Below are 24,873 nucleotides of genomic sequence, written 5' to 3'. Positions count from 1 at the left end.
TTCAGCATCTATTATTTAGACATGCAGGGCATTGCAGAAATTGAGACGACAAGCTGCACCAGAAGCTCACAAACCTGAGGAAACTGCCAGAGTGAGAAAAGGCAAACAGATACTTTTGAGAGGAAGCTACTGGACCAACTCAAACTGAAGTCATTTGTGCTACCCCCATTGCTGGTTCTCCCAAGGAGGTGGGATTTTTAAACATACACTGAATTGACAGCTAAAACCAGTTCACATTCAGTTTTCAATCAAAGGATGAAGCTTTCTCCAGCACAACTTTTAAGTAAAGCTTAATCTTAAAAGAAAGCAGGTGTGCACAAATTTAAAAACTGAGACACCAGGGACTCACTCCCGTGTGGGCTGGGGTGATAGAGAGTTTGTCACTAAAATATGCTTTACAATATGAATTTCCTTCTTCTTTCCTTCTTGGATTGCTAGCAATACAAAAGGGACAAACCACACGGTGATGTCAGACAGATGCAACAGAGTCAAATGTAACATCAAACTCCATTAAACACGTGGTCAGCAGAGACAGATTTTGAGGCACACAGGAGCCCACTTTTGGATACAGAGCATATCCAAAGTGTATGAACTTTGCCAACAACCTGCGGATGTGCTGCTGCCCCTGGGGCTGGTGACCCACACTCAGCAGGGTGTGGAAATTCAGCAAGTTTCCACACCCCACTGCCGCACACCTTCATGCACCAGAGCTGCAACCTCTCTCACTCAAAACCAACAGAGGAAGGACACAGGCTGCCCCACCATATGGCAATATCTCATCTCCTGTTGAGGAGGCAGTTTTGGGGTGGAATCCCATTTCACCTAGTCACTGATATCTGCCAGATGTTCCCAGACAGAAGAGAGGCATGACTTCAGAGGCACTGCTTGCAGCACGGATTGGGTGCAGCCCTACTCCTGCCAGGCAGCACCACTGGCACCCACTCCCTTTGGAAAACTGACTTTGGACATGAAGATCCAAGCAACATTCTAGGGACCTGAAATACCACCTGAACAAAAGTGCCAGGGCTTTGAGTGTTCACACTACGAACACTCACTAAATTAGTCCAGCCTTTCCAAAATTCACATTAACTCTATCAGCCTCTCTCACTTTTCTCATACTTTGCTTTCCAGCAAAACAGACACCCACGCAACCTCTAATAAAACCCAGTCACTCTGACAGAAGGGGATGAAATAGAAGGGTAAGACACAGCCAATATGTTTAATCAGCAAATTGTCATGGTATCTTTTATGGCTTGCCAAGATACAAGGTTGTCAGCTATGCTACTGAACTGCCAAACGGGCTCTGTGGCTACCTAAATGTTTGAGAGCTTTGATCCTACAAAAAGCACACTATGCCTGACCTTAACATCGGTACAAGAAAAGTTATACTATGCCTGGTCGTATATGCAACTCGGGGAAAAAGCAGTCACAAGAAAGTCACTATCATTACTGAGGCTTGTAATTACATCTGAATCAGTTTTTGCACGTAAATGTGTGTAGCAAACTATTGGGTCCCACGACATTGTTTCAGAAAAATTAAGACTGTTTTCAAACACTGCAGGATGTTTTTTCAGAGCTTGTGAGTTGGGTTTTATTTTCCTTTTCTTTTTTTGATATTCGTGAAGAGCACCCAGAGTTAAGGCACTTTCATCTGCTGAGCATCAAAGCCCAAGACCTTTCCCTCGTCCCATCACCCCCCCAAAAAAATTCTCTACCCTTTTGAAGTGCCGCCTCGCAAGTTAGTGACGGTCCATTTAAACAAAGCGACGGTGAGCGCTGCTCTCGCATGTGACCCATCCCTCCCGCTCCTCTCCCGTGCCCAGGTGCTTCCCACCGCTCCGGGCGGCGCTTCCCGCGGGGCCGGGATGCGGCGATGCGCGGAAACACGCTCGGAAAAAATAAAAATAAAGCGTTTCTACCCAAAACGGGGAGGGATATCAACAACTCCTGGCCACACGCTCACGGACCAGTCCACCGTGCTCCTGCCAGCGCCGTGGATCACCGACAGACCCAGGCGCTCCCTGGGAATCGCGCTGCTCCTCCCGGCGAGAGCGGCGGCAGGAACTTCGCCGCCCCAGCGCCCACGTCCAGCCCCATCGCGCCCCATCGCGCCCCACCGCGCTCCCCGCCGCTCACCTCCGGGCTCCGCGTCCCGGCGAGGAGGTGTGCGTGTGTGTGGTGGAGCGTGGTAGGAGCTCCCGTGATCCCGCGAAACTCCAGCCCCTCCCGTGATCCCGCCTCCCTCCGCCGCCGCGCTGGAGCCCGCTCCGAGCGCTCCGGCCGCGCTTTGTGCCCGGCGGCGGCACTGCGGCTGCGCGCTGCCAAAAAACCAGCGCGGCGCCTCCGGCCGCCTGCTCCGGGGCATCCCCCGATCCACCCCTCCTGCTCCCCAGGGCATCCTTCCATCCACCCCTCCTGCTCCCCAGGGCATCCTTCCGTCCACCCCTCCTGCTCCCCGGGGCATCCTTCCATCCACCCCTCCTGCTCCCTGCACCCCGGGGCAATCTTCGATCCACCCCTCCTGCCCTTCGGGGCATCCTTCCATCCACCCCTCCTGCTCCCCAGGGCATCCTTCCGTCCACCCCTCCTGCTCCCCGGGGCATCCTTCCATCCACCCCTCCTGCTCCCCGGGGCATCCTTCCATCCACCCCTCCTGCTCCCCGGGGCAGCCTTCCGTCCACCCCTCCTGCTCCCCAGGATATCCTTCGATCCACCTCTCCTGCTCCCCGGGGCATCCTTCGATCCACCTCTCCTGCTCCCCGGGGCATCCTTCCATCCACCCCTCCTGCTCCCCAGGACATCCTTCCATCCACCCCTCCTGCTCCCCAGGACATCCTTCCATCCACCCCTCCTGCTCCCCAGGATATCCTCCGATCCACCCCTCCTGCTCCCCGGGGCATCCCCCGATCCACCCCTCCTGCTCCCCAGGATATCCTCCGATCCACCTCTCCTGCCCTTCGGGGCATCCTTCCATCCACCCCTCCTGCTCCCTGCACCCCGGGGCATCCTTCGATCCACCCCTCCTGCTCCCCGGGGCATCCTTCCATCCACCCCTCCTGCTCCCCGGGGCATCCTTCCATCCACCCCTCCTGCTCCCCGGGGCATCCTTCCATCCACCCCTCCTGCTCCCCAGGATATCCTTCGATCCACCTCTCCTGCCCTTCGGGGCATCCTTCGATCCACCTCTCCTGCCCTTCGGGGCATCCTTCCATCCACCCCTCTTGCTCCCCAGGGCATCCTCCGATCCAGACCTCCTGCTCCCTGCGTCCCCAGGCAATCTCCGATCCCGCTCTCCTGCCTTCCCCGTGGCCCCGCGGGCTGGAGGGCGAGAGCCAGAGGCAGAGGCAGCAGAGAGGAGGAATTTTCTTGCCCCTCACACCCCGTTTTTAAGAGCCTGGCTCGGCGGCTCCCCGGGATGCGGGAGATCCCTGTCTGGGAGAGCAGGGTGACCGTCGGGGCTGCACCTGGAAATGCAGCATCCTTGGGGAAACGTGCCGAGGGCTAAAGGCAAGGGGAGTCCGCGGCGTTGGAGGGGCTGGTTCGGATCCCACAGAAGGAGTGTTGGCCCCGGCAGGTCCGATAAGTGATGTCAGATCCGATACCAGTCCAAGGCTGGTGCACAGTCCAGTGCCAAGGGATTGGGATTCCCCGGGAGAGGCTCCCACGTGAAACGCGTTTCTCATGTTTGAGCCCCGACAGAAAGCGCCGGGTGCTGTGGGCTGGATGGGGTGCTCGACAGGGCTTCCAAAGAGCAAAACGGGCTCTTTGGAAGAGCAAAATGGGCAAAAAGAGCAAAATCAGCTCCCGCTGCACTGTTTTGTGATCCTCAGCTGTGAAACACAGCTTTTAGACTTGTGCCTTGATTTTTACTGGCCATACTTGAAGCCTTTTCAGCTGTGAAAGAATACAGTAGTCCCTGGTTTTGTGCGCCTCGGATTTTTTTCGCTTGAGGGTTTGAATATTCGGGATGGATTAATGGGTGGTTTCTTTCACTCCTCCCACTCTTATCTCAAGCGCTATCTCCATTGCCCCAGGGCTCCAATATCTCCAGGTGCAAATGATTCAGAAGTTCTGTGGCGCTGCCAGGGTTTCACAGGACAGTCCCTCCCAAATACAAATCAGAATCCACAGGGCAGGAATAAGCGAGATGCAGGAGACTCAGCAAAGTGAGAAGTGAACACAGAACAATGACTGGGTTTTTTTTTCCAGCTCTGGGCAAGGTGATTGTTGTAAGCAACTTCACAGAGCAAAAGGACACGGCTGTGGTGCATCGCTCTTTGCTTTTTCTGGTTTGACGTGTAGTGTGCTAACAAATGCTGGCATCTTTTGATCCCTTCTTATTTCCTTATTTCTGCGTCATTCCGCTGCTTTTCTTCTGCCTTTCCCTGGTTAATTCTCCCGAAGCTCTGCATATTTCCAGATTATTTTTTGTTTCAGACAAGATACCTGAAGTTTATGAATGGAGACCACTAAAGTCTCTCTCAGTGAATATTGATTCCAGAATAGACCAAGGAGAATATTAGAGGAAATTTGAAGCTCCCTCTGTGGTTTTGTTTGCTTTTTTTTTTTTTTTTTTCCTGTGGGCCACATTTAAGTAATGGTCGACCAAAAATGTTAGAGTTTTCTTGTTCTATAAAAAGCAAATAGGCTCAGTGACATTTTCATCTACGTAATTTCCAGTATTTCTTCTGAAATCTCTGAAGCCATTAAAACATTTTAGAGATTAAATCACATCAAGTATTTTTCTAAGTAAAGCTGCTATGACGTTGATGTAAACCACCTCTCAAACCACGGAGCTTTTATTTTTAAAATAATGCTTTTTTTGTACATTTGACTTCCCACCCACGTATTTTTGGAAATATTGGCAGTCCAAATTTGCAAACAGGCCGTGCAGCTCTTTAAGATGCTAACAGTTATTAATCCTGACTACTAACTTCCCATCCAGAGGCGATTTTTTAATGGCTGAATTGCCAACTCTAAAAAAAGGGGGTACTGATGAAAGAAGTAATCAAGATAACAGTGAGCAGCATTTACCATTTTTTATATTAGCAATCAAAAAGAAAGTATATTCAGACTAGCAAGCAGCTCCTTACCATCAGCTAATTCATCCAAATAGTTGGGTCAGGACCGTGTTGCACCAGAAGCTGTACAAACAGAATGAAAGCTCTCAGAGCACGGCAGTGAACAGAGCAAGCAGATAGGACTCTTTCCACTTCTCCCACTTAATCCTTTCTTTCAAGAGCTGCCAGCCCTTGTCAGTTAAAACAAGTGAAATTAAATAAAGAAGCCGATTGTCGAGTTACCTACGTAAGAATAGCAGAAGTCTTCTTTTCCCTTTGATGGTGCAATTAAAACCTGTAGGTCTCGGTTCACCCTCCAGCTCCCTGGGGCTTGTCTGGCCCTGCAGAGGACTCGCAGAACGCCCTGACTGTGAGCCCAGGGCTCTGCCAAACGAGGCAGAGGGATGTACAGGCGAGCACAAAGGGAGGAGGGGTGGTAAACACCTCCCAATCTGCTCCATCTGTCCTGCACATCCATATAGGGAAGGCTGGGATAGGGCACACAGACATCCCCCTCCCCATCCTGCAGAGCACCAAAGAGAGAAAAACTTGTCTCTGTCTAAATTAACCCAGCCAAAGCCTCCGGGGAGAAAAGGGGATGGAGACGTGAGTGTGGTGCTACTCTTTCACAGATGTGAGCCATGAGGAGGAGCAGTTTCCTCCCTCCCAGCTGGGCACTGGCTTTGTCACTGTCAGGGATGCCTGTGCAGCTCCCACCTGGGGCTCTGGGATTTGGTGTTTGCCTTGCTCAGCCTGAGCACCAGCAGCTGACACCGGGCTGGGAACAGGTGCTTTGGCAGGGCTTTTCTACCTCCATGGGGTGTTTTTTATCTGGGATATGCTCTGTCCATAACATCCAGCTTGGAAGTCTGGGCTATTAAACATTTAGAGAAAAAGCCCCTTCCACCCCCAAAAAACCCTCCAAACCCACCTATTTCCTTAAAAAAGCCAGATGCCCCATGTCTATGAGCAGGGAATTGTAAGTGCCATGTCTGGGAGAAAGTAAAAGCAATACTTAGAAGAGAGAGAACACATTACATTGTATTTTTCCATTATCTGGTCCAGATAAATATTGTGGTCTGCTTTGACAGACATTTCAGATTGCTCACAATACAGACAAACCCCGTGCACACATAGAGCACCTGTTAAAAACAAGAGAAATCATCCTGCCCTTCTGCCGTGAGCTGAGCAGAGTCTCAGGCCCAGTGAGCTCTCATGGATTTTCAGGCCCTATCCTTCTGGATTTTAACCCTTCCCATGCCTGAAACCTGTTTTGTGTTGGACATTCCACTCTGCTCACTTAGGAGCCACTGGGTCAGTCACATCAGCATCCTCTGTGCTGCAAGTGCACCTGAGTGCAGGTGATCTCCAGGCTAAATTTAGAGGCAGGTTTCATATAAACCCTGTTCCCAGCTGTGGCCCACGGCCTTTCTGTCAGTGTGGAAAGGAGGGGGATCAGACATTCCCTCTACCTCTGTATTTGGCAGCAATTTTTTGCTTTGCTGCCACTGTAGAGAAGCACAAGTTATCTTAGATGTGTTGCCTTAGATCTTCCTCAGACTGCAATGTACATCTATGGCTCCACAGCAAGCAGCTCCCCAGCACCCTAACTCATAAACTGCATAATTTCCCTTCTCCCACCTTTCTCCAACCTCAGGAAATAGGATGCTGTCAGTTCCTCAAGGCTCACAGCCCCTTAAGCCTCAGCAAACTTCACCTGATTTGTAGGGGTAGGGGAAAAAGCCCTAACATATTAAAAAAAAAAAAAAAAAAAAAAAAAAAAAAAAAAAAAAACAATCCCACGATTTTTTTTTTAATAATAATTCTGATATTGCCAAACAAAACAAAAAATTTAAATGTCCTTTCCATAGGAAGTGGTAATGTTTTCCCATGCCTTATTTTGTCCATTCTAGAAATATCACTTACCTGAAAAAAAACAACTTTTTTTTTTTTTTTTTTTCCAAAAGGAAGATTTGACATGTAGGAGGCAGTGCTCAACACCCACCTAAGCATGACCTAAGCAGAGTGACCCTCCCACCTCTGCCCTCTAATTCCTCCCTGCCTTTATGGTGTGTCAGACACACAGAGAGGGGCTAAGCAGAGCAGGGCTGTGCTGCTGGAGCATCCCCCGTCAGAGGCCCCTGGTGCACCTCTGAAGGACACTTTGATGTGCTGATTATTGCCAAGCAGCTGCCAATGCCAAAGCTGGATAGCAGCCTAAAGAATTAAATAAAACCCTATTTTAAAAATACCGAACGTTTGCTGCCGTGGATGTTCTGCACACCACAGTGAAAAGCAGGGGCAGTGCACACACCATTGCACTGGTGTGAATGACCCCATGCAGTGGGCATGGCAGCTGAGAGGCAGAGTAATCCTCTCCACTGCATGCCTGTAAAAGCCCTTCTTTTTCTCTCCTGTTCATCTGCTGTCCTGACTTGCTTTTAGGGATGCAGCAGTTTCAGTGGATGCACGTTCTGTCTCTCCTGTCTCAGCACAGGACACCACTGGCAATTCATGCTGCATGGCTGGTTTCTACAGAGCCCCATCTGCAAAGGAGGGAGGCTACACAAACACAAAAGAAGGCAGGGTGTTTTTTCCACCCTGGTTCATCAGAGGCAGAAGGGAAAAAATACCATACGCCTGCCTGAGAGTCCAGAGTGAAATGAAAGTGTGCAGCAGTGCACCTGATTTTCCATCATCAGAGTCTTTTCAGTGCTGGAGGGTATGTGTTGCTGTTTGCCACACATTGTCTGGGATCTCACCATTGGGCCTGTGGGTATTTGAGACAGAACACTGTTCTTGATTTGTGCATGAATGCACAAGAATGCAAGTCCAGAAATCATTTACTAGATGAAATGTAGGCACTTGCCTTTCCCCTTGTCTTTGGAGGAGCAGTGTCAAAATATGCTCCCCAAGGTCTGAGCAACTCTAATACGACAGAGGAAAACGTTGCCCACCAAACTTTTGACAATGAAATATTTTAAAGAATGCTTGATTCCCCAGAGCTCCCAGAGCTTTATTTTTGAGCAGGACGAGGAGGCCACTGCAGTTTAATGGTGTTGTATCATCAGTATAATGACTTTGTACAACCAAGCTCAGTCTCTGCAAAAGGCCTTACTTGGACTTGATGCCTGTCATGGTTCATCTGAGAGATTAATAGAATAATTTCCCTAATGGATATGTGCATACAGCAGCTGGGGTTTTGAACTACGTTGGGGAATCATGCTGAAACCTAAAATTGTCACCAAAGGTCAGTTTGGACGCCTGTGCTGGGAGAGATGAGCACATCTTTATGACAGCTCATGAGAGGCAGAGTTGGCCTGAATGAGATTGGATATTCACAGGATGTTCACAGGATACCTGTCTTACATGCCAGGGCAGGGAGAAATATTTTGCAGCACCCCAGAAGCAAACTTGAGACCGACAGTAAAAAGCAAAACAAAAGCTGTAGGAAGAAAGCAGCACAGAAAAGCCATTGGCAATTTCTTGATGGAACAAGAAGTTTATAAAATCAACTCCCAGAGTTAGACTCATTTGATGCAATGCTAAATTTGTGCATGTTCCATGCCAAGGAGTGGCAGAATGAGGAAACTAATGACCCCAGCATTTATTCCCTCATGCGTGGGTCATTGGAAGAGTTTCTCCATCGTTGTGGAGATAGGTAAAGTACAAGTAAGTGCTACTCTCTTCTGCATAGACAAATTTGTTTACTTTGTACAAATGATTATTTGATTTCATCAAATTCATTAGACAACTGTCTTCTTAGGATGGGGTTTCTCAACCCTCATTCTAGTTTCAAATTCATGAGAGGATTTAAACTTAGAAGGATGGTATCTTTTTTTGTGAGAAATATGATTAGGATACTGAGGACCTTAATTGTAAAAAAATGCAAGAAAAAAAAGTTGGGCATTTTGTTGAGAAAGATGGTGGACCCATCTTCTGTTTTTCTCACCTGCTGACTGACTTAACAAATAAGGCCCCATCTGATGGTCATTTAATGATGACTCTCAACACTAAAAGTGTCATCTTGACTAGAGATCAAGCTGAAGAAGACAATGTGTCTTTTGTTCCTTTTTGGAAGACATCAGTGTGAAGCTGCTTTGCAGAGGCTGGGAACAGTTTATCTGCTCTTCAAATGCATGCCATGCTGATTAATCTGTGCTTTATAGCACTGGTTGTGGGTGTAGATCCTCTCATAACTCACAAAGATTTTTCATCCTGAAGCATCAATACTGGCTGTTGCACCAGCAGAGATATTCACTTTGCACTGTTATTATTTGTGATTCAGTGAACTCATGACTAGCAGTGTAAGCCTTCATGTACTTACTGCCAACACAGCCTGGTACAGACAGTAAGTACAGATTCATCCATTCATCCACACTAAAACATTGATTCATTTTGGTAGCCAGATGCTTCCTCTGGGACCTGGCAGTTGTTTTATGGACACAGATATCCTCTCACTATCTCAGGTGACCTCTCACTATCTCAGGTGACCTCTCACTGCCTCTGTTGACCTCTCATTGTCTCAGACCACTCTGGAACACACGAAGAGTCCCAGTTTTTAATACATGATGTGCAGTTCTCCCTGGTTGCAGGGAAATGCACTTTGGTACTTCATTAATGCAGAGTGCTGCTAAGGATCCGAAAAAACAAACAAACAAAAAAAAAAAACAAAAAACAAACGTTAATCCCCAAATGCCACATGGAATTTGGGCAGCTTTCTGCCCTCCCCCCAGCAGTGGCATTGAGCAGCTCCATCAGTGTCTGTGCTGGCATGTCCCAGCTCTGCTGCAGGGACAAGTAAATAAAACCCGTAACAGGTGTACAATATACTAGATAAAAGTAATGAAGTGGTTCCTCGAACTGAAATAATACTCAGGATAATATGAATACTGCTGGACTCTTCACTCCCAATTTACAAGCTGAGCAATCAGATGGCCAGTCTTGCCCTCAGTTTGCATTCCATGTTGTCCCTTCCACAAACAGAACATGGCTTATACATTTGTTTCAAGAACTGAACTATGTGAAACAAATTTTCTATCTTACAATATTCATTTTGCAATAAAGTGACTTTTACACAGCATATTTACAAGTGCTTTTGTGTTGAGTCTTATACCTGAATAGAACACAACTGGAAAGAAAATTTCAGTAGGACAAACATTTTCTTGTAGAAGCATCATTTAGAAAAAAAAAAAAATTCATTTGGGTAGAGGATGTCTTGGTCTGTTTTTAGGATAAATTATGCCTGTTGCAGGGATTACAAGCAACAAACTGCTTCCCAGCTTCTGTTTTTCCTTCAGTGTATGTGAAAAATGTCAGTGGGAAGCTCAGTGACAGTGATGCCCTCCTTTCTTCCTCTGATCTGTAGCTGTAGAGCAGAAACATGCCTGATTCCTGAACTCAGCATCTGGATGATTCAAGCCTAGGGAGAGTTTTGTGTGTCCAAACTACGTAGATCCAGGGCTAAAATTCTGAGGCTGTCAAAGGGGAACCAGCAGAGAAGCACTACACCATCCTAGACATTTAGCTGGGAGTTCAGCAGAGGTCACCACCCCTTACACTTACTGATAGCTTTAAGGAGCATGGTGCTGAATTTGTCACAGGAATCCTCTAGCTCAGCACGAGCTGGTCACACATTTGTGCCAGGTACAGAGAAAAGCAGTGTTGTCACTTAAAATTGGCAGGTGTGGGTTATTTGACCTCTCCTGAATGCTTTCTCGTTATGTTTCCCACCAATCGTGAAGGCTTGGAAAAGCGAAAGCAAACATTTAAACTCTTTTTTGCTGTTTTTCTTTTTGTCTGTTGGAAGGATCATTGCATCAAATATTTCAGAAAGGGCATTAAAGCTTAGCAGAGAGCCTGACACAGAGCCAGGAACTCCTTTAGGTGTTTCAATCTCTCAAAGCAATGCTTGCTATGAAAATGAAGCACACAGAAATAGTGTTTTACTGGGGTTTACTGCACTACACTGCTGATGTCTTCTGACAGAGAGGAACACACACAAGGAGTGTTCTTAGGGTGTTGCCATTAGTGCTGGATTTAGGAGTAGGGTAGCTTGGGGAGTTGCTAGGCTGACTATGTTTTAACCATCTTCTAAATGGGTTAAACAAAGCAATTAAAAAATAATCAAGAGGTCTTGAATAAGTCATCTCAGGTTGGGTAATGCTCCAGTCTAATCAGTGCACTGAAAGGAGAAGGGGCCCCTGTGGCCCTTGAAAAGTCCCTTTTGATTATACAAATAAAGACAATAGTCTCACAGTGGAACTCAGTTTGTGTTTTGGAAAGCTACAGCAAATTCTGGCGTTCACTGAGCACTTCACATAGTGAATGTGTTTCTGTGACTCTTTATGTTCTTACTGAAGGATAGGTTTAAATTACTCATTTTCATTCAAATCAGACTGGTTTGCAACTGTCCGAGAATTAAAAAAACTAACCTTGAAGGTTTTTACAAACAGCGTTATCACTCAATATTGGTCAGTAAGAGATCCTGAAAACATCAAACAAAGTGTTTAGCTGGTCAAACCAAGCAAACTAAGCCCCTGAAGATGCCCAATAATAACTTTTATAAGAATAATTTAGGAAATCTTGAGAGTTGTAACATTTTGTTCTGCTTGTCTGTTCTAAGCAATTTGATGCTTTGTACCCTTCAAAACAAACTTTTCTCTTTAGGAAAAAAATTGCAAAGTTGAATTTTACTTTCTTTTCTTTTTAGTTTCTCTTAATGAATTTAAAATATACCTAAATCATTGCACAGCCTTTTTTTTTTTTTTTTTTTTTTTTTTCTTTTAGAACTATGTCTTGTTACAGAAATAAGATTTTTCATTATCAGCCTCTATTTATGGAATATTTCTAAATGTGCAACTACTGGTAGGATGCAAATTATAAAAGAAAATAAAATACTCAAAGGGACAAGTTGTTTCAGCTGATGGCAAGAGGACTACATCTTGTGCATTTAATAAACATATAAAACATCTGGAAGGGAAGATTTCCCATCACACATTTCTGACTTCCCCAAATGTGAACATCTATGCAAATTTCTTTTCCCCAAGAAGAACTCAGTGGAAACAAACAAACAAAAGCAAGCTTAGCACTACTGATATATCTAGAATTTGAAAGTGCCAGAAAAACATCTTAGAACCTTAAAAACCTCAAGGGAACAAGTGTTTCTGGATTAGTACACAGTGAAGAAAGTAAGTATGCACAAAACCCTATCCCTTCCTTTATATGCAGATTTGGCTTTTTGAGAGATGAACAGCCCCTTCTCAGGTATCAAAAAGGTTGGAAGTGCTCCAAAGGAGTGTGTTCCTTTTTGAGTTAAGGCATAAAATCCTGGGCTCAAATCTAATTAGATTAGATGGCTTGAGCAGGCATTTTTTTCCCAGAGGAAGAAAAAAAAGGGGAAGACAGAAGGGGAAGGGGCTGTGAGCAAGAACAACTTTACAAAAATTAAGTTGATAGCACTTGCGCCTCAGAGGCTGGAGATTTGAAAACCAACACTGCTGGGAACAAAGGAAGCAATATCATAAAAGAGCAGAGTAAATTGCTGAATTCATCTCACTTTCTAGACCATGTGAGCAACTAGGTCTAGAAACTCAGCACCAAACTAGGACTGTTGTGCACAAATGGCAGCTGTCAGGCAAAAAGTAATCACAAAATATTTAAACAAATAAATAAAATAGAGGAAAAAAACCCTATTTTTCCTAATTAAAACATTCTTATTTTTTGTGGGGCTTTTGTGGATTTGGTGGGATGGGTTTGTCCAGTTCTTTGTTTGTTTGCTGATTTATATGGGTTTTGTTTTTTTTTTTTTCATTTGGCTTTGATTTTTTTTTTTAATGCTGACTTCTTAGATTTTGCTAGTTTGCACTAAGAACTGAGAAACTGCAAAACCAACAAACAAAAAGCACACTGCTTTCACATCCCTCCTCTGAAGGAGGCAAAATAAACTGTTGCTTCCAGAGGAGGATCCAGGCTGTTTTGGAGGAGTGACACAGTCCTGCACATCTCCCGCAGTAATGAGCACCAAGAGTGACCACTGGTTCCACATCCTGTGCACAACAGGGGTGCTGGGGATGGAAATTACACAGCTTGGAAATAAAGTCACAGGCAGCCATCGTTTGAGGAAACAGAGGGCATTGCAGCATGTCCTGTTATTTCCACTAGCTTTGGTTCACTGGCAATTTTCTGTACTGCTAATTGGTGGAGGATGCACCCAAATATGCTGAGGGCTTGTTATCTTCTTTTCTTCTGTCAGAGCTGGGATTAAATGCTCAGGAGACGCAGTTTCATGTTCAGACTCAGATGTTTATTAATTCTTATATATGTTACAGTATCACAGGTTGTGAGCTCTAGTTAACAAAGTGAAAAATGTCTCTGTCTCTAACTCTTTCCAAGGTCTTTTAAGCACGAACTGTCCAATTATGAGATGACATCTAAATTATTGTATTTATATATGAGGTTTCTGTTAGTTTGGCTGTAAAGGAGAAGTATCTTGTAAACAGTGATGTTGAGTTGTGGGTTTGATAGATGACAGTATTCTGACCTTTGTCCTCAACTCGCATAAAATTAGATAAAGGGCTAGGGTCTGATAGGCAGAGACCTCATAGCTTCAAAACACTGGGAAATCAGCAATTTTTCAATCTAGAACAGTTTCAAAGCAACTTGACTATAGAGAAGCCACTCTGACATAGAGGCATCTTTTCCTTTGACCTTTTTATACCATTTGCTTATGTGCTTTGGATGTGCTCATTTTAAAGTCAGGGAGTTCTTATTCTGTATTCTTCCATTTGACAATGCTATGAAGGAGGAGGGAAATTATTTTCTTACAGTCCAAGTGCTGTGTAACCATAGGGTTTATTTCACCTATTTCCACATCTCATCTTGTTTGATCATCCACATGAATCTTCTACAAAGCACATTCAAAATATGATACAAATGTCAATGAAGTGCTTGGAATATTTGTATTATCAAATGGCAAGGCTGCAGGTGGTTGTAAGAAGTCAAAATGTTTCCACTAAAAGCAACAGCCTCAATCTCCATTACACTTTTGGATTAAAGAAAAGGATATTGTCTTTAGAAACATATGGCATCAGCTCTGAGAAAGTTCACTGTAATTTTCTAAAACGAAGTATAAAGGAAAAAAATCCACCATTTCCTTGAATTTTAACATTAAACGCTGTGCTTGGGCAAATGGAATTGGTTACTTTAACCAGAATTAAAGTATCATTTTCAACACATTGAAGAGGTGCAGGAGAGGAAGTAATATTTAGGATGCTTTCATGGAGCTGTGTTTCAAAACACAAACATTATGTAGCAAGCATAGTCACAATAACAACTGTAGCTCTTCCACTGCCTCACTAGAGGAGTTCCAGAAGTCCTACTGAGAGCTCCAAAAGTTCCAAATTCCTAATTTCTCCTCTCTCTTTGCATCTTCATCTGAAAAACTGTAATAACACTTCAATGCTTCAGAGAAATGGTGTAAAGATTATTTAGTAAGATATCTGGCTTAGGACTCAAAAAATACTAAGCACTAGGTACTATAAATTACGTGCTAATTTCTCTTAAGCTGCAATAAAGCCTGAGTCAAGTGATTTGCAGGAAATCCCCACTGTGAGCTTCTGTAGTTAATTTTGGATAAAGTTACCTACATAAGAGCTTTATGTAGTAAAGAATCACTCATAGCTTAGCATCTTCTTTTTAAACTATTTCTTGTTGGCTCTGCTAAATATGTCACAGATTACTAACTGCATGTCAAGTCACTATACTCCAAGTACCTATACATAGAAAAAACCAAAACTTAGAAGATCTGTAAGAAGTATTTATTGCTACTCCTTGATTTTCATGCTTTGGTTGAGAAAACTGGTCCAGAACTCCCTGCAGTTAAGGACCATGACAGAGAATCTGTCCAGAAACTGAATGAGGAAATTATCCTTCCCGAGAGTTGCTCAGCAACTGGGTAGGTAACCATGTCCCTCCTCATTAAGACAAAATTTAAGTAGAATGTGCTTCATTGCCAAAAGTACATGGAAAAATGCTGTCTTGGAAAGCATATAAACACATATAATTTCTTTTTACTCCTTAGACACGTTATTTAGATTCACTTCAATCAAACCACATAAAGTTCTATGTCTCTTACCTGGACATGACTGACTTCATGACCACTCTAAGGTCTACCCCTTTGTATTAGACCATTATTGTACAATATATACAGAAGTATGTAAAAGAGCATCCCCTTCCTTTCCAAGTCCTTATGATATGTGCTTGATTAGGATTTATCCCCTAGTTTTCATTCAGTGATCTTGTGTAAATGCTTTTCTGCATGCTGTCCAGAAAGTGCATATGCTGTCTTATGAGAGATTTCTGATTTCATTAGTGTGGAATAAATACTCCATCACTTCTGTCTTGCAGCTTGAAGCTTTTCCTTGGCCAAAGCAGATGGTTCTTAGGTGCTTTGGGAAGAAGTCTGGGTGTCGTATTTCCTAAAACTGTGGTTACGAAAAGACTCCCTGCAAAGAAACAGATTCATAAATAGAGCTGGCAAATGAAAAACGATCAAAGAAATACCTGTCTTGTGAAAAGGAACTCAGCTGAAACATGCTATGTCTTGGCAAGTCAGAGTTGTCGTATCTTCTTCTCCCACCCCAAACTGGGCATAGTGGCTTTGTGAGGAAGCAAAATGTCATAACCAAAGAACATTAGACTTATCTGTGTCAGTCATGTGACTAAAAAGAACTGTGTTTTCTGTAAAGGATGACTTCATGCTGCCTAACACCACATGGTGCCATGCTTGTTCTATCTCCTTTCTGGCTTATAAGGTTGAGAAATCACAAGATGTTTCCAGTAATTTTGTTAGAGTGAGGGGGAAGACTTATCTACGATGCATTAAAATTAGGTAAACCTACCCCTGGAATGCAGAACTTGAGAAACACAGCTAACACTACAGTCATCTCCAGTAGAAGTCAGTAGATTTCTTTAATCAGTAATGGAGTTGGCAGTGTATATTCTGGCTTGGTTTTAGCTGCCAGTAGAACTCCCTTCTTCCTTGCAAAAAATGGCATATTTTTGTATAGCCACAGCAGATAACCCTGCCCTAACTATACCTTATGCTTTGGACTTTCACTACAGGTTTGTACAGCTCTGGGATCCTCCTCTCAATCATGGGTCTGAGGTTCTCCTTCAGTCTTATGTAGTTTCTTTTGAGCTCCTGATGATATTCCCGCTGGTCTGCAGTTATAAGATGCTTGTTTTTCTCCACTGCTTCACCACACCTAGGCAAAAGGAAAGAAAAAAAAAACCATGGTAGATATAATCTACTTCTGTTAAACTCTCTCATTTTGTGTTAGGTAATTTAAATTGACAAGGATCCAGTTCCTTTAGTCTAGGCATTCCTCTGGTAACTTGTCAAGGCTAAAGTGATAATGAACTAATAAGAAAGCTCTGTTTTTCCCAAGTACATAAATTGAGATGATTTTTTATAAATATTAGGAAAGCATGAGTGAACTGATAAAAAACAAATTTAATGACTGCAGAATACTGAGCTATATGCCTACGTAATGTATAAAGAGGATAAATTTGCAATAGTAATACTTAGAAGTTGTATCATCTGCATAAGACTTGTTTTTATTTAACTCAAACTTATCCTTCAACAAGGATAGTTGGAGTAAGGAGATGAGTATCTTCATATGTGAATTTGCTTGTTGAGATTTACGAACATATCTAAAGCAAAGGACATGTGTCTGCCACTACCACTGTGACTGCTTGACAGATGTGGTTTTCTTATTAACAGTTTTCAACATAAGAATGTCATTTCATTAAAAATTAAATCAAGGCAATAGTTTGAAATGTTTGATTTCTCTAAGATGTTGAAAGAGAAAACAAATGGAAGATCCTGATTTATACATGATTATTTTAGAGTGTTAGCATTTCTTCCCTTTGAGAATGCAATGCCTACCTAGGCATTCATGTGAAGCAGAAATAACAATTGTAGTCCAAATGTTTGAAGTGTGAGATGCCAGGATTCATGATGTTAACTTGCACAGGTAAGTACTCAGTTGTTATATTATCGTTGCACTATTGCTAATATTGAATGTATCGATGCAATTCAGCATCTCAGTTTTGTTTTACTCACCTCATTATAAACTCTTTGAAGCACAACCTCAGCTTGTTGTGGTGCCGATAAAGCTTGGGGTCTGCTGGAATTTCAGCCAGGAACACTTGTGCTACCTCTAGCGGCCCCTTATAGAAATAACACAGGAAAACGTGAAACCCACCTGCTTAGACTGAAAACAGGACACACGTTTGTTTAAAGCTGTTTGTTATTTCATGAGTGCAATTACAAAGGAAAATAAATCTATGCACAGTTACCATAACAGGATGGGGTTTAGTTCCCTTCCCCCCATGATACTTCCTTTGGCAAGCAGATTTTTTGCCCATCATATCTTGTCCTCTCCTGTTATTATTCCTCCTCCAGTCTCCCAACAAAGGGAATAAACTCTGCTCAGCAGAGAGGAGCTGGGACAGCCCTGGTGACAAGCCTGGTTATATTAGAGATACACAGCTCCTGTGTGTGTATTACAAGACCTTCAGACAATAAGCCCCGTGTCAAAAAAGATCACTCTTTGGAAAGCTTACATCAGTACATTATTTGGAAAGCTTACATCAATGCATCTACTTCATAATAGATGCTTTGGTTGGTGATCAATCTGGAGAAACTGAGAGTATTGAGGTTTCAGCAAAAAAACCTGAGCCTTGTGAAATTATGTATAACACCAAGTTTTTGCTTAGCCATGTCTTCATCATTCCATTTTAATTTTTTTTTATATTACCTGGGTTTTTGTAGTGTGCATGTTTGTGTTATACCTATGGTATCTCAGCTGTATTTTGGGGCACTCAGGTCTTGACTTCATATGTTGACTTAATTTCCATGAAACTGAGTTTGTGGTGGTTCCACAGAAAAATTGTTATTATTATTCCCATTCCCCAAGGATACATCTGGAATGAACAAAGTGACTGAAATGGCTAGCACGTTAGAAATAAAAAGTCCTAGGATGTATTCACAAGGCTCCTGTGAGTTTCTGCACCTACAGCCAGGACAGTGCTTCCCATGAGCACTTCTACCAAAAGCCTAGCTAATGAACAGTGCACAGTGACTAAATATCAAGGGATGAAGCTTAAATATACACAGTGACTTAACGTGCCTGACTAGATGTATACATCTTCCAGTGCAAGAAACACGAGTGCAAAAAAGAATGAACAGTGAGAAAAGTACACTTTGTCTGGCTTATTTGCATCCTTACCTGATTTACAGTGGCTCCAACTGAGCCCTGCAAAACCATCTGGAGCATTTTGGCATCTGGTGGCTCTTGGTTGGTGGCTGCAGTTAGTTCCCGTGTTTTTTTACGCATATCTTCAATAGCGACTTCAATTGGGGTCAAAATGAACTAAGGAAAAGGGAGGAAAAGATGGTTCATTGCTTGAATTATGCATGCAGCTGACCTGTTCTAAATACGACAGTGTCACTATCATTCTCCTGTTTCAAAAGCAGTAGTTGTGAAACCCAGGAACACTGTTTAATCTAACTTGGTAGATGGTCATCTTGGTAGATGGTGCATCTGATCCAAAGCTCTTAGACATCTTATCATTTACTATGATAGGCTGTGAATCAGACCTCCTGTTTGCATAAATTCATTCTTATTCTAAGTTACTTCATGTCTGAAACGGTGTTGCACTTTCTACAGGATAAAGCTTCTCTGTCTCTAAACCAGTCCTAAGCCCAGTCTAGTTCTCTGACTGTACTCCAATCCAAATTCTGCTTTATCAGCTAGAATTGTACCTACAGACAGAGCTCCACATATCCTCCCACACAGCATTAAAGCTGGGAAGTCAAAGGAAGAATGTACACTGGCTATTGTCTCTTCTCCACAGTAAATCTCTATCTTGCCTTTTCTGTCCCTTCTGTGATACTCCTCTTTACAAGATCAATGTCTGAGAAATTCAGCATTCTTTTTTTTTCCTGCCAAGCATAAATTTTGAAATCTTCCTGCCCAAAGACTCCTTCAGTCCTTGAGAAATTAGATCTGTCTCCAAAACCCAACATACCTCTTCCCTTTGGATGACATTGATTCTAGTTTTGATATAGGGGAAAGCATGCATTGTGGTTAGGATGGTGTTCCTCTTGTACTGCTCACTAAGTTCTCCTCTGGGACGCCCATCCATAGTAAAAGGCGTCGTGTACATGAACCGAGAGATGTTGAAGTTCTTTTCAAAGTAGGTCACTCTGTCTTTCATCTCATACTCATCAAAATAGGGCTCCACGAAAGTGATTTGTATGTATGCCTAAGGAAAGAGGAAAGAACCATTTACAACCCAAGGAATGTGAAAGGAGTGGTGCATGTGAAGTATCCCACAGTACATGTTGGCAGGCTATGGTCTGGAAAAGCACAGAGCTGAAGAGCCTTCAGGGATCATTTTCTTATTCAGAGCTAACAAAACTTACATGCAGGATGGCACAGCTTAACCCTGGGGATCAGAATCAGGGCAGGAACCAGAGATTAGAACTTTTAATTTCTATACTCTGTGACAAGCTACCACACTAAGCCTGTCACAGAGGCTTTAATACCCCTGGGCACAGAGATACCAAGTTGGGTGTTTTCTTTTTGTGCTTCAATGTTTGCGCATAAAAGTTGCAACGAGGACTTTCTCACCTCATTTTTTGTGTGGCAAAGCACTCAACCCTCTCAGCAGTACTTTCCCTACCTTATTGGGATCCAATTTGCTTTTGTCTACAGGAGCAGAGTCCTTAATCACTTCCACAGCATCCTCCCCAAAACACTGGCCATAAAATCCCTGGAAAGGAAATAGAATTAACCCAAAATGTTAGTTCTTAATGCAATGCTAATGCAATTCTAGGAGAAAGGAGTGACAACCATGAGGAATTTCTGGGCTTTGTACAGTCAGTATACTGTTCCAAAACCCACAGCTGGACAAGGTAAGGCATCTTCTGACAAAGATCACTGTGAGCTGCTCAGACAATCACAGAACTTGAGGTAAAACAATCAGAAGGGAGCATAGTAATTCTATAAAAAGAGTTGAAAAGATACCAAAGCAGATATCTGGCATGCTTAAAATCACTCCATGTATTACAGGCCTGCTTGTAAGAGACATAGCCTCAAAATCATTATGCTTTAAAAAGGGATACTGTGGAAAGGATATAGACCAAGGAAATAATCTGTGGTACAAATCGGTTTGTTACTGCTTTTTTATATAGCAATAGTACTATCAGGACTGTGTGGGTTCATTGAAAAGTATAATATACCATTTGAGATCATGTTAACATAATATTTTTTCTTACCTCTAATCTGTGAGAGATCTCAGGGAGTTTTGTAATTGTAGGCTCCTTATAAACAAATTCCTGTTCATCCAAGTCCCCAAATTTGGAACCATAGAAACCAACACGGAAGTAAGTTCCAAACATTCGTTTTTGACCCTAATTGATAAAAAGCAGAAGAAGTTTACAATTGCTTTATGTGGACATTGTAGTGTTTGGATGCATTTTTTTCCCCAACTCATGTATAAGAAAATCCACTGTCCTACATTTTCCCCATTTCGAAACCACTTCTATAAATCATCAGTGCTGATGGAGGAGAAGCACAGGAGAGAAAGCATACAAACTGAGGGGACATTTGACTGCAATCTAGTTAGAATTTAAGCTGATCTTGAAGGAGATTTCACAAAACACATTATTTTTAGTTCCTTTGAATACATGTAACAAAATTAAAATTTTGTAATTTTGCAATGAAAATTGATAAGAATTTGAAACTGACTAGGCTCAGCAATAAAGTTTTTCTGAAGAAAGAGAAGGGATAGTATGAATGCTGAGAATTTAGGCAGTTCTCTTATTTTTTCTGTTTTATAACTGAAAACACTAGTGAATTGACAATAAAGTTAGTTTTGTTAAACAGATGTGGCCAGATGGACACAGACATGTTCAGCTAAACTCATTTTATATTAATCTCTGCTTCTTTGTACGGAGAGCCTTTTTACACTGTAGGCTATATAGGTGGACCAAAGCAGATGGAGGCTTTTGTTTGAAAAGGGAAATGGAACTATTTCAGATTCTGGTGGGTTGATCATGGCAGGATGCCAGGTACCCACCAAAGCCACTGTATTATCCCTCCCTGCAACTGGACAGGAAAGAGACAGTGAAGGGTTCATGAATTGGCATAAGGATAGGGAGTGATCATAAATTGGTTACCATCATGGGCAAAACACAATGGACTTGGGGAAATGAATTGAATTTACTACCAATCAAACTCAGAACAGGATAACAAGAAGTACAACAAATTTTAAAAATACCATTCCTCCTTTCTCTTTAGGCTCTGTATCTTTTCTCCCAGTGGTGCAGGGAGATGAGAAATGGAGGTATGGTCAGCTCATCAGAGGTTATTTCTCCTACTGCTCAGGGAGAGGAGTCCTTCCCCTGCTCCAGCCTGTGGTTCTTTCCTGCTCTAGCATGACCTTCACATGGGGTCACAGCCTTCTTTCAGGCATCCACCTGCTCTGGTGTGGGGTTCTGCATGGGCTGTGCGTGGATCTCTGCTCCCCCATGGATCCCCATGGGCTGCAGGGGCACAGCTGCCTCACCATGGGCTGCACCATGGGCTGCAGGGGAATGAATCTCTGCTCTGGTGCCTGGAGCATCTCCTGCCCCTCCTTCTCCACTGACCTTGGTGTCTGCAGAGCTGCTGCTCTCACTTATTTTCCACTTGTCTCTCCTCTGAGCACAATTACATTTGGCCAGTAACTTTTTTCCCTTTTTAAACATATTATCCCAGAGGTGCTGCCACTGTGACTGAGGGCTCAGTGTCAGCCAGCCTTGGCTAGCAGCTGGCATTTGCTCTGTTGGACATGGATAAAGTTTCCAGCAGCTTCTCATTGACATCACCCCTTTAACTCTCATCCTCCACTATTAAAACCTGGCCACACAACCCCAATGCACACATGAACCGTTTTATTATTAACACCAGTCTTAAACAAATAGTGCAACCCAGAAATGTGTCCTGAAAGCAGTGCCTTGCCTCACAAGTACCTTATTAATAATGCTGTCAAAGGCCTTCTGTAGCTTGCTGTGTGTCAAGGTAAGCTTCCTGAAGTCTCGATGTGCTTCCAGTATGGGGATGACAATTTTGTACACCTCATTCACAGTTTCATACAAACCTCCCTTTGAATATATATTAAAAAAAAAATTAAAAAAAGGAAAAAAGAGGAAGAAAAGAAATGAGCCTTCATGTACTCTGACAAGAAACTCTATCTTTATTAATGGCTTGGCTGAAAAGGGGATTTATGGGACTCATCTGTTGCTATGTTGCTTGTTTCAGTGTTCTAAAAACTAGTAATAGTAAATGGGCAGTTCTGAACAGCAAACAATGAACTGGATGTAATTTGGATCGCTGAGCTGTTGGGCTCTCAGGCCCAAATTCCTGTGTCAAGCCCCGGATTCTGCCTCAGGGCTACAAGAACTAGAAATGCAGGTTAGCAGCAGAAAATGGATTTGTCTGTCATGTATGGTTCAGGGCAATCAGAGCTGTGTTTGGACAAAGGGACCCAAGTGCTATCTTTAGAGATGCTAAATCACATGTTCTTACATAGTAAATGTAGATTATGAGGCCCGTGGTTGTATGCTGTGTAAAAGTACAGGAGTAACTCTCACATGCCTCCTAAAATATATACTTCATTCAAGATGTTTTTCTTAAATGTACTATCCCATGATAATACCAGCTGCAGGTCTTGGTTCCTGCCTGAGACAATCACTTTCTGTTGATGTTGCCTGTGGTCTGCATAGCAGAGGTGTGTATGTGCTGAGCTAGGCTGAAAAAGCCTAGTTTAATTCATCTGACTGAGGCATTACTTGGACAGCCCAAAATGTGTCCTCTTGTTATTTGGAGTGTGACAGACCTGTGATACCTGGTTTAGCAGTACTACATTGTTTCCTCGTGTGCAGGAAATGAAGCTGCGGGTCTGGCTTAGGCAGCCCATTATCCATTCCCTCCTGGTGATTCTGGTCCTCACTCACCGTGCTGAAGAGCTCTGCAGCTTGTTCCAGCAGCCCAACCAGTCCACTTTCTGAGAAATACCTCCCAGAACATATGCCATCTTCATCTGGAGACAAAACATCGTCTGAAACAGCAGATTCCTCCAGCACATTGGATGAAATGTTCTAAAAATATATCAAAGTACAGAAATCAAAAACCTAAATCAACTGTGCCTCATGAAGATGGAGGAAGAAATCATTTCAACATATTTATATGATGGGAAGAGGAATGAGTATTTTCAGGTGCATTCAGGGGACACATAGTTACATTATTTTTCAGAAGTGAAAGTAACATCATAAATCTCCATAGATAGCAGATCAGGAGTTTTGCTTCAAGAATCATGAATTTTCTTTCTAGCCTCAGGTTTAAATGCAGACTCCTATACGTGTCAGACTGGCTATGCTCTGGTGGCTGGATTTCCTTGGAGCTGCAGTGAGCTCAATATTACCAGAGTCACAAGCAGTGTGCCCTTCCTAGAGCTGGCACTTGGGGGTGAGAAATCCCAAACTGCACTCCAAATCTTCTGCCACCTGCTTGAATAAATTCAACTTTCAGATTTTTATTCACCTAAGTATGACACAGACAATATAATTCTAAAAATCACAATAATTGATTGCTTCTTCTTGGTTCATCCTCTGTCATACTACACTTTAATCCTGCAGAATTTATTCAGTTTCTTGTTAATGCTATGGACCTCATTGGGCATTTAAATAAACCTAGATTAAGTCACTCTTGAGATTCTAGACCATGAAATAACATATCTACAGTTCTTCAGGATTTCTTTGAATAAACGGCACTGGGTGCCATCAACATTAAAAATTTTATAATGTACAGAAACATGCAAAATAACAACAAAATATGTGTACATGTAGTATGGGAGTGGCATATGTAACTTTCAGAAGCAGCAGAAAGGCTAAGCTTCGATCTTCTATTAATTAAAAGGAGTTAAATTAGTGTCATAGTGTCTCATTTCAGCAGAAACTGGCAATGACAATCTGTCTGGGTACAGGATGGATGCCAGCTGGCTAGCTAGCTGAGTCCTTAAAGGCATCTTTATAAAATAGCAGAGACACTGAGGGCTGCTACTATTGATCAGATTTCAGATAAAGAATTGGCACCACACACCACGAGCAGCATTGGGCCTTCCCCCTGGGTCTTATGGATGTATTCATTTCTCCATGGGTGAAATTTACTCCAACCATGCTGCCAGCACACTGCTTGGTCTGCATATCACGTCAGTGCCACTGGAAGGGTGAGAACAGCCCCAGAACAGCATTCACAGGAGTTAAGAATACTTCTGAATTTTGACCAGAGGAAGAGCTACAGCACATTTAGCATACCTACACCACTTTTTACCAGTCAGTCTCATTAGAGAGTGATTTCAACCAGACTTAGGTTCACTGGCAGATACCTGCAGAAACTCACAGGCCATGCGGATTAATTTCTGGTTTTCCTTTTCTGTAACAGTAGCCATTAAGGACTGTTTTCATGTGATTCTCATGGCTTTTTTTTTTTTTTTTTCTCCTCCTGTTTTTTATTTTCCTTTTGTAGCAAAGAAAAGAGAGTCTAAAGGAGTGATTTACATACAAAAGTAATGAAAAAACCATGGACACCAACTATGCCTTCTCCACCTTTAAGTCTCTAATAACTAATGTCAGGAATATATTTCCATGTTTTACACTCCATGCACTCTAGGAGAAGAGAGTCAGCATAACATACTCCTT

At 43.0% G+C, this 24,873-nt stretch overlaps 2 protein-coding genes across 2 annotated transcripts in view; both read right to left on the bottom strand.

Moving 5' to 3' along the window:
* The window catches only part of KANK1 (KN motif and ankyrin repeat domains 1), a 132,045-nt gene extending 129,853 nt beyond the window's left edge, over positions 1–2,192 (bottom strand). The window contains exon 1 of the mRNA XM_066339541.1: positions 2,137–2,192. The gene's annotated coding sequence lies outside the window, so the exon portion shown is untranslated. The remainder of the gene's footprint in view (positions 1–2,136) is intronic.
* Positions 2,193–13,343: 11,151 nt separating this feature from the next.
* DOCK8 (dedicator of cytokinesis 8) overlaps positions 13,344–24,873 on the bottom strand; it is a 65,597-nt gene continuing 54,067 nt past the window's right edge. Inside the window, exons 38-46 of the mRNA XM_066339095.1 lie at positions 23,131–23,274; positions 22,147–22,278; positions 20,410–20,544; positions 19,815–19,904; positions 19,158–19,394; positions 18,356–18,499; positions 17,188–17,294; positions 16,160–16,327; positions 13,344–15,565 (exon numbers count right to left, since the gene is read on the bottom strand). Of these exons, the coding sequence (XP_066195192.1) occupies positions 15,502–15,565; positions 16,160–16,327; positions 17,188–17,294; positions 18,356–18,499; positions 19,158–19,394; positions 19,815–19,904; positions 20,410–20,544; positions 22,147–22,278; positions 23,131–23,274 (1,221 nt within the window). The 3' untranslated portion in view covers positions 13,344–15,501. The remainder of the gene's footprint in view (positions 15,566–16,159; positions 16,328–17,187; positions 17,295–18,355; positions 18,500–19,157; positions 19,395–19,814; positions 19,905–20,409; positions 20,545–22,146; positions 22,279–23,130; positions 23,275–24,873) is intronic.

This window comes from Sylvia atricapilla, chromosome Z (assembly GCF_009819655.1).
Source record: "Sylvia atricapilla isolate bSylAtr1 chromosome Z, bSylAtr1.pri, whole genome shotgun sequence".
Classification (NCBI taxonomy): Eukaryota; Metazoa; Chordata; class Aves; order Passeriformes; family Sylviidae; genus Sylvia; species Sylvia atricapilla.
Note: the sequence above shows the minus strand (reverse complement) of the source record. Positions and strands in the feature narration are given on the sequence as shown.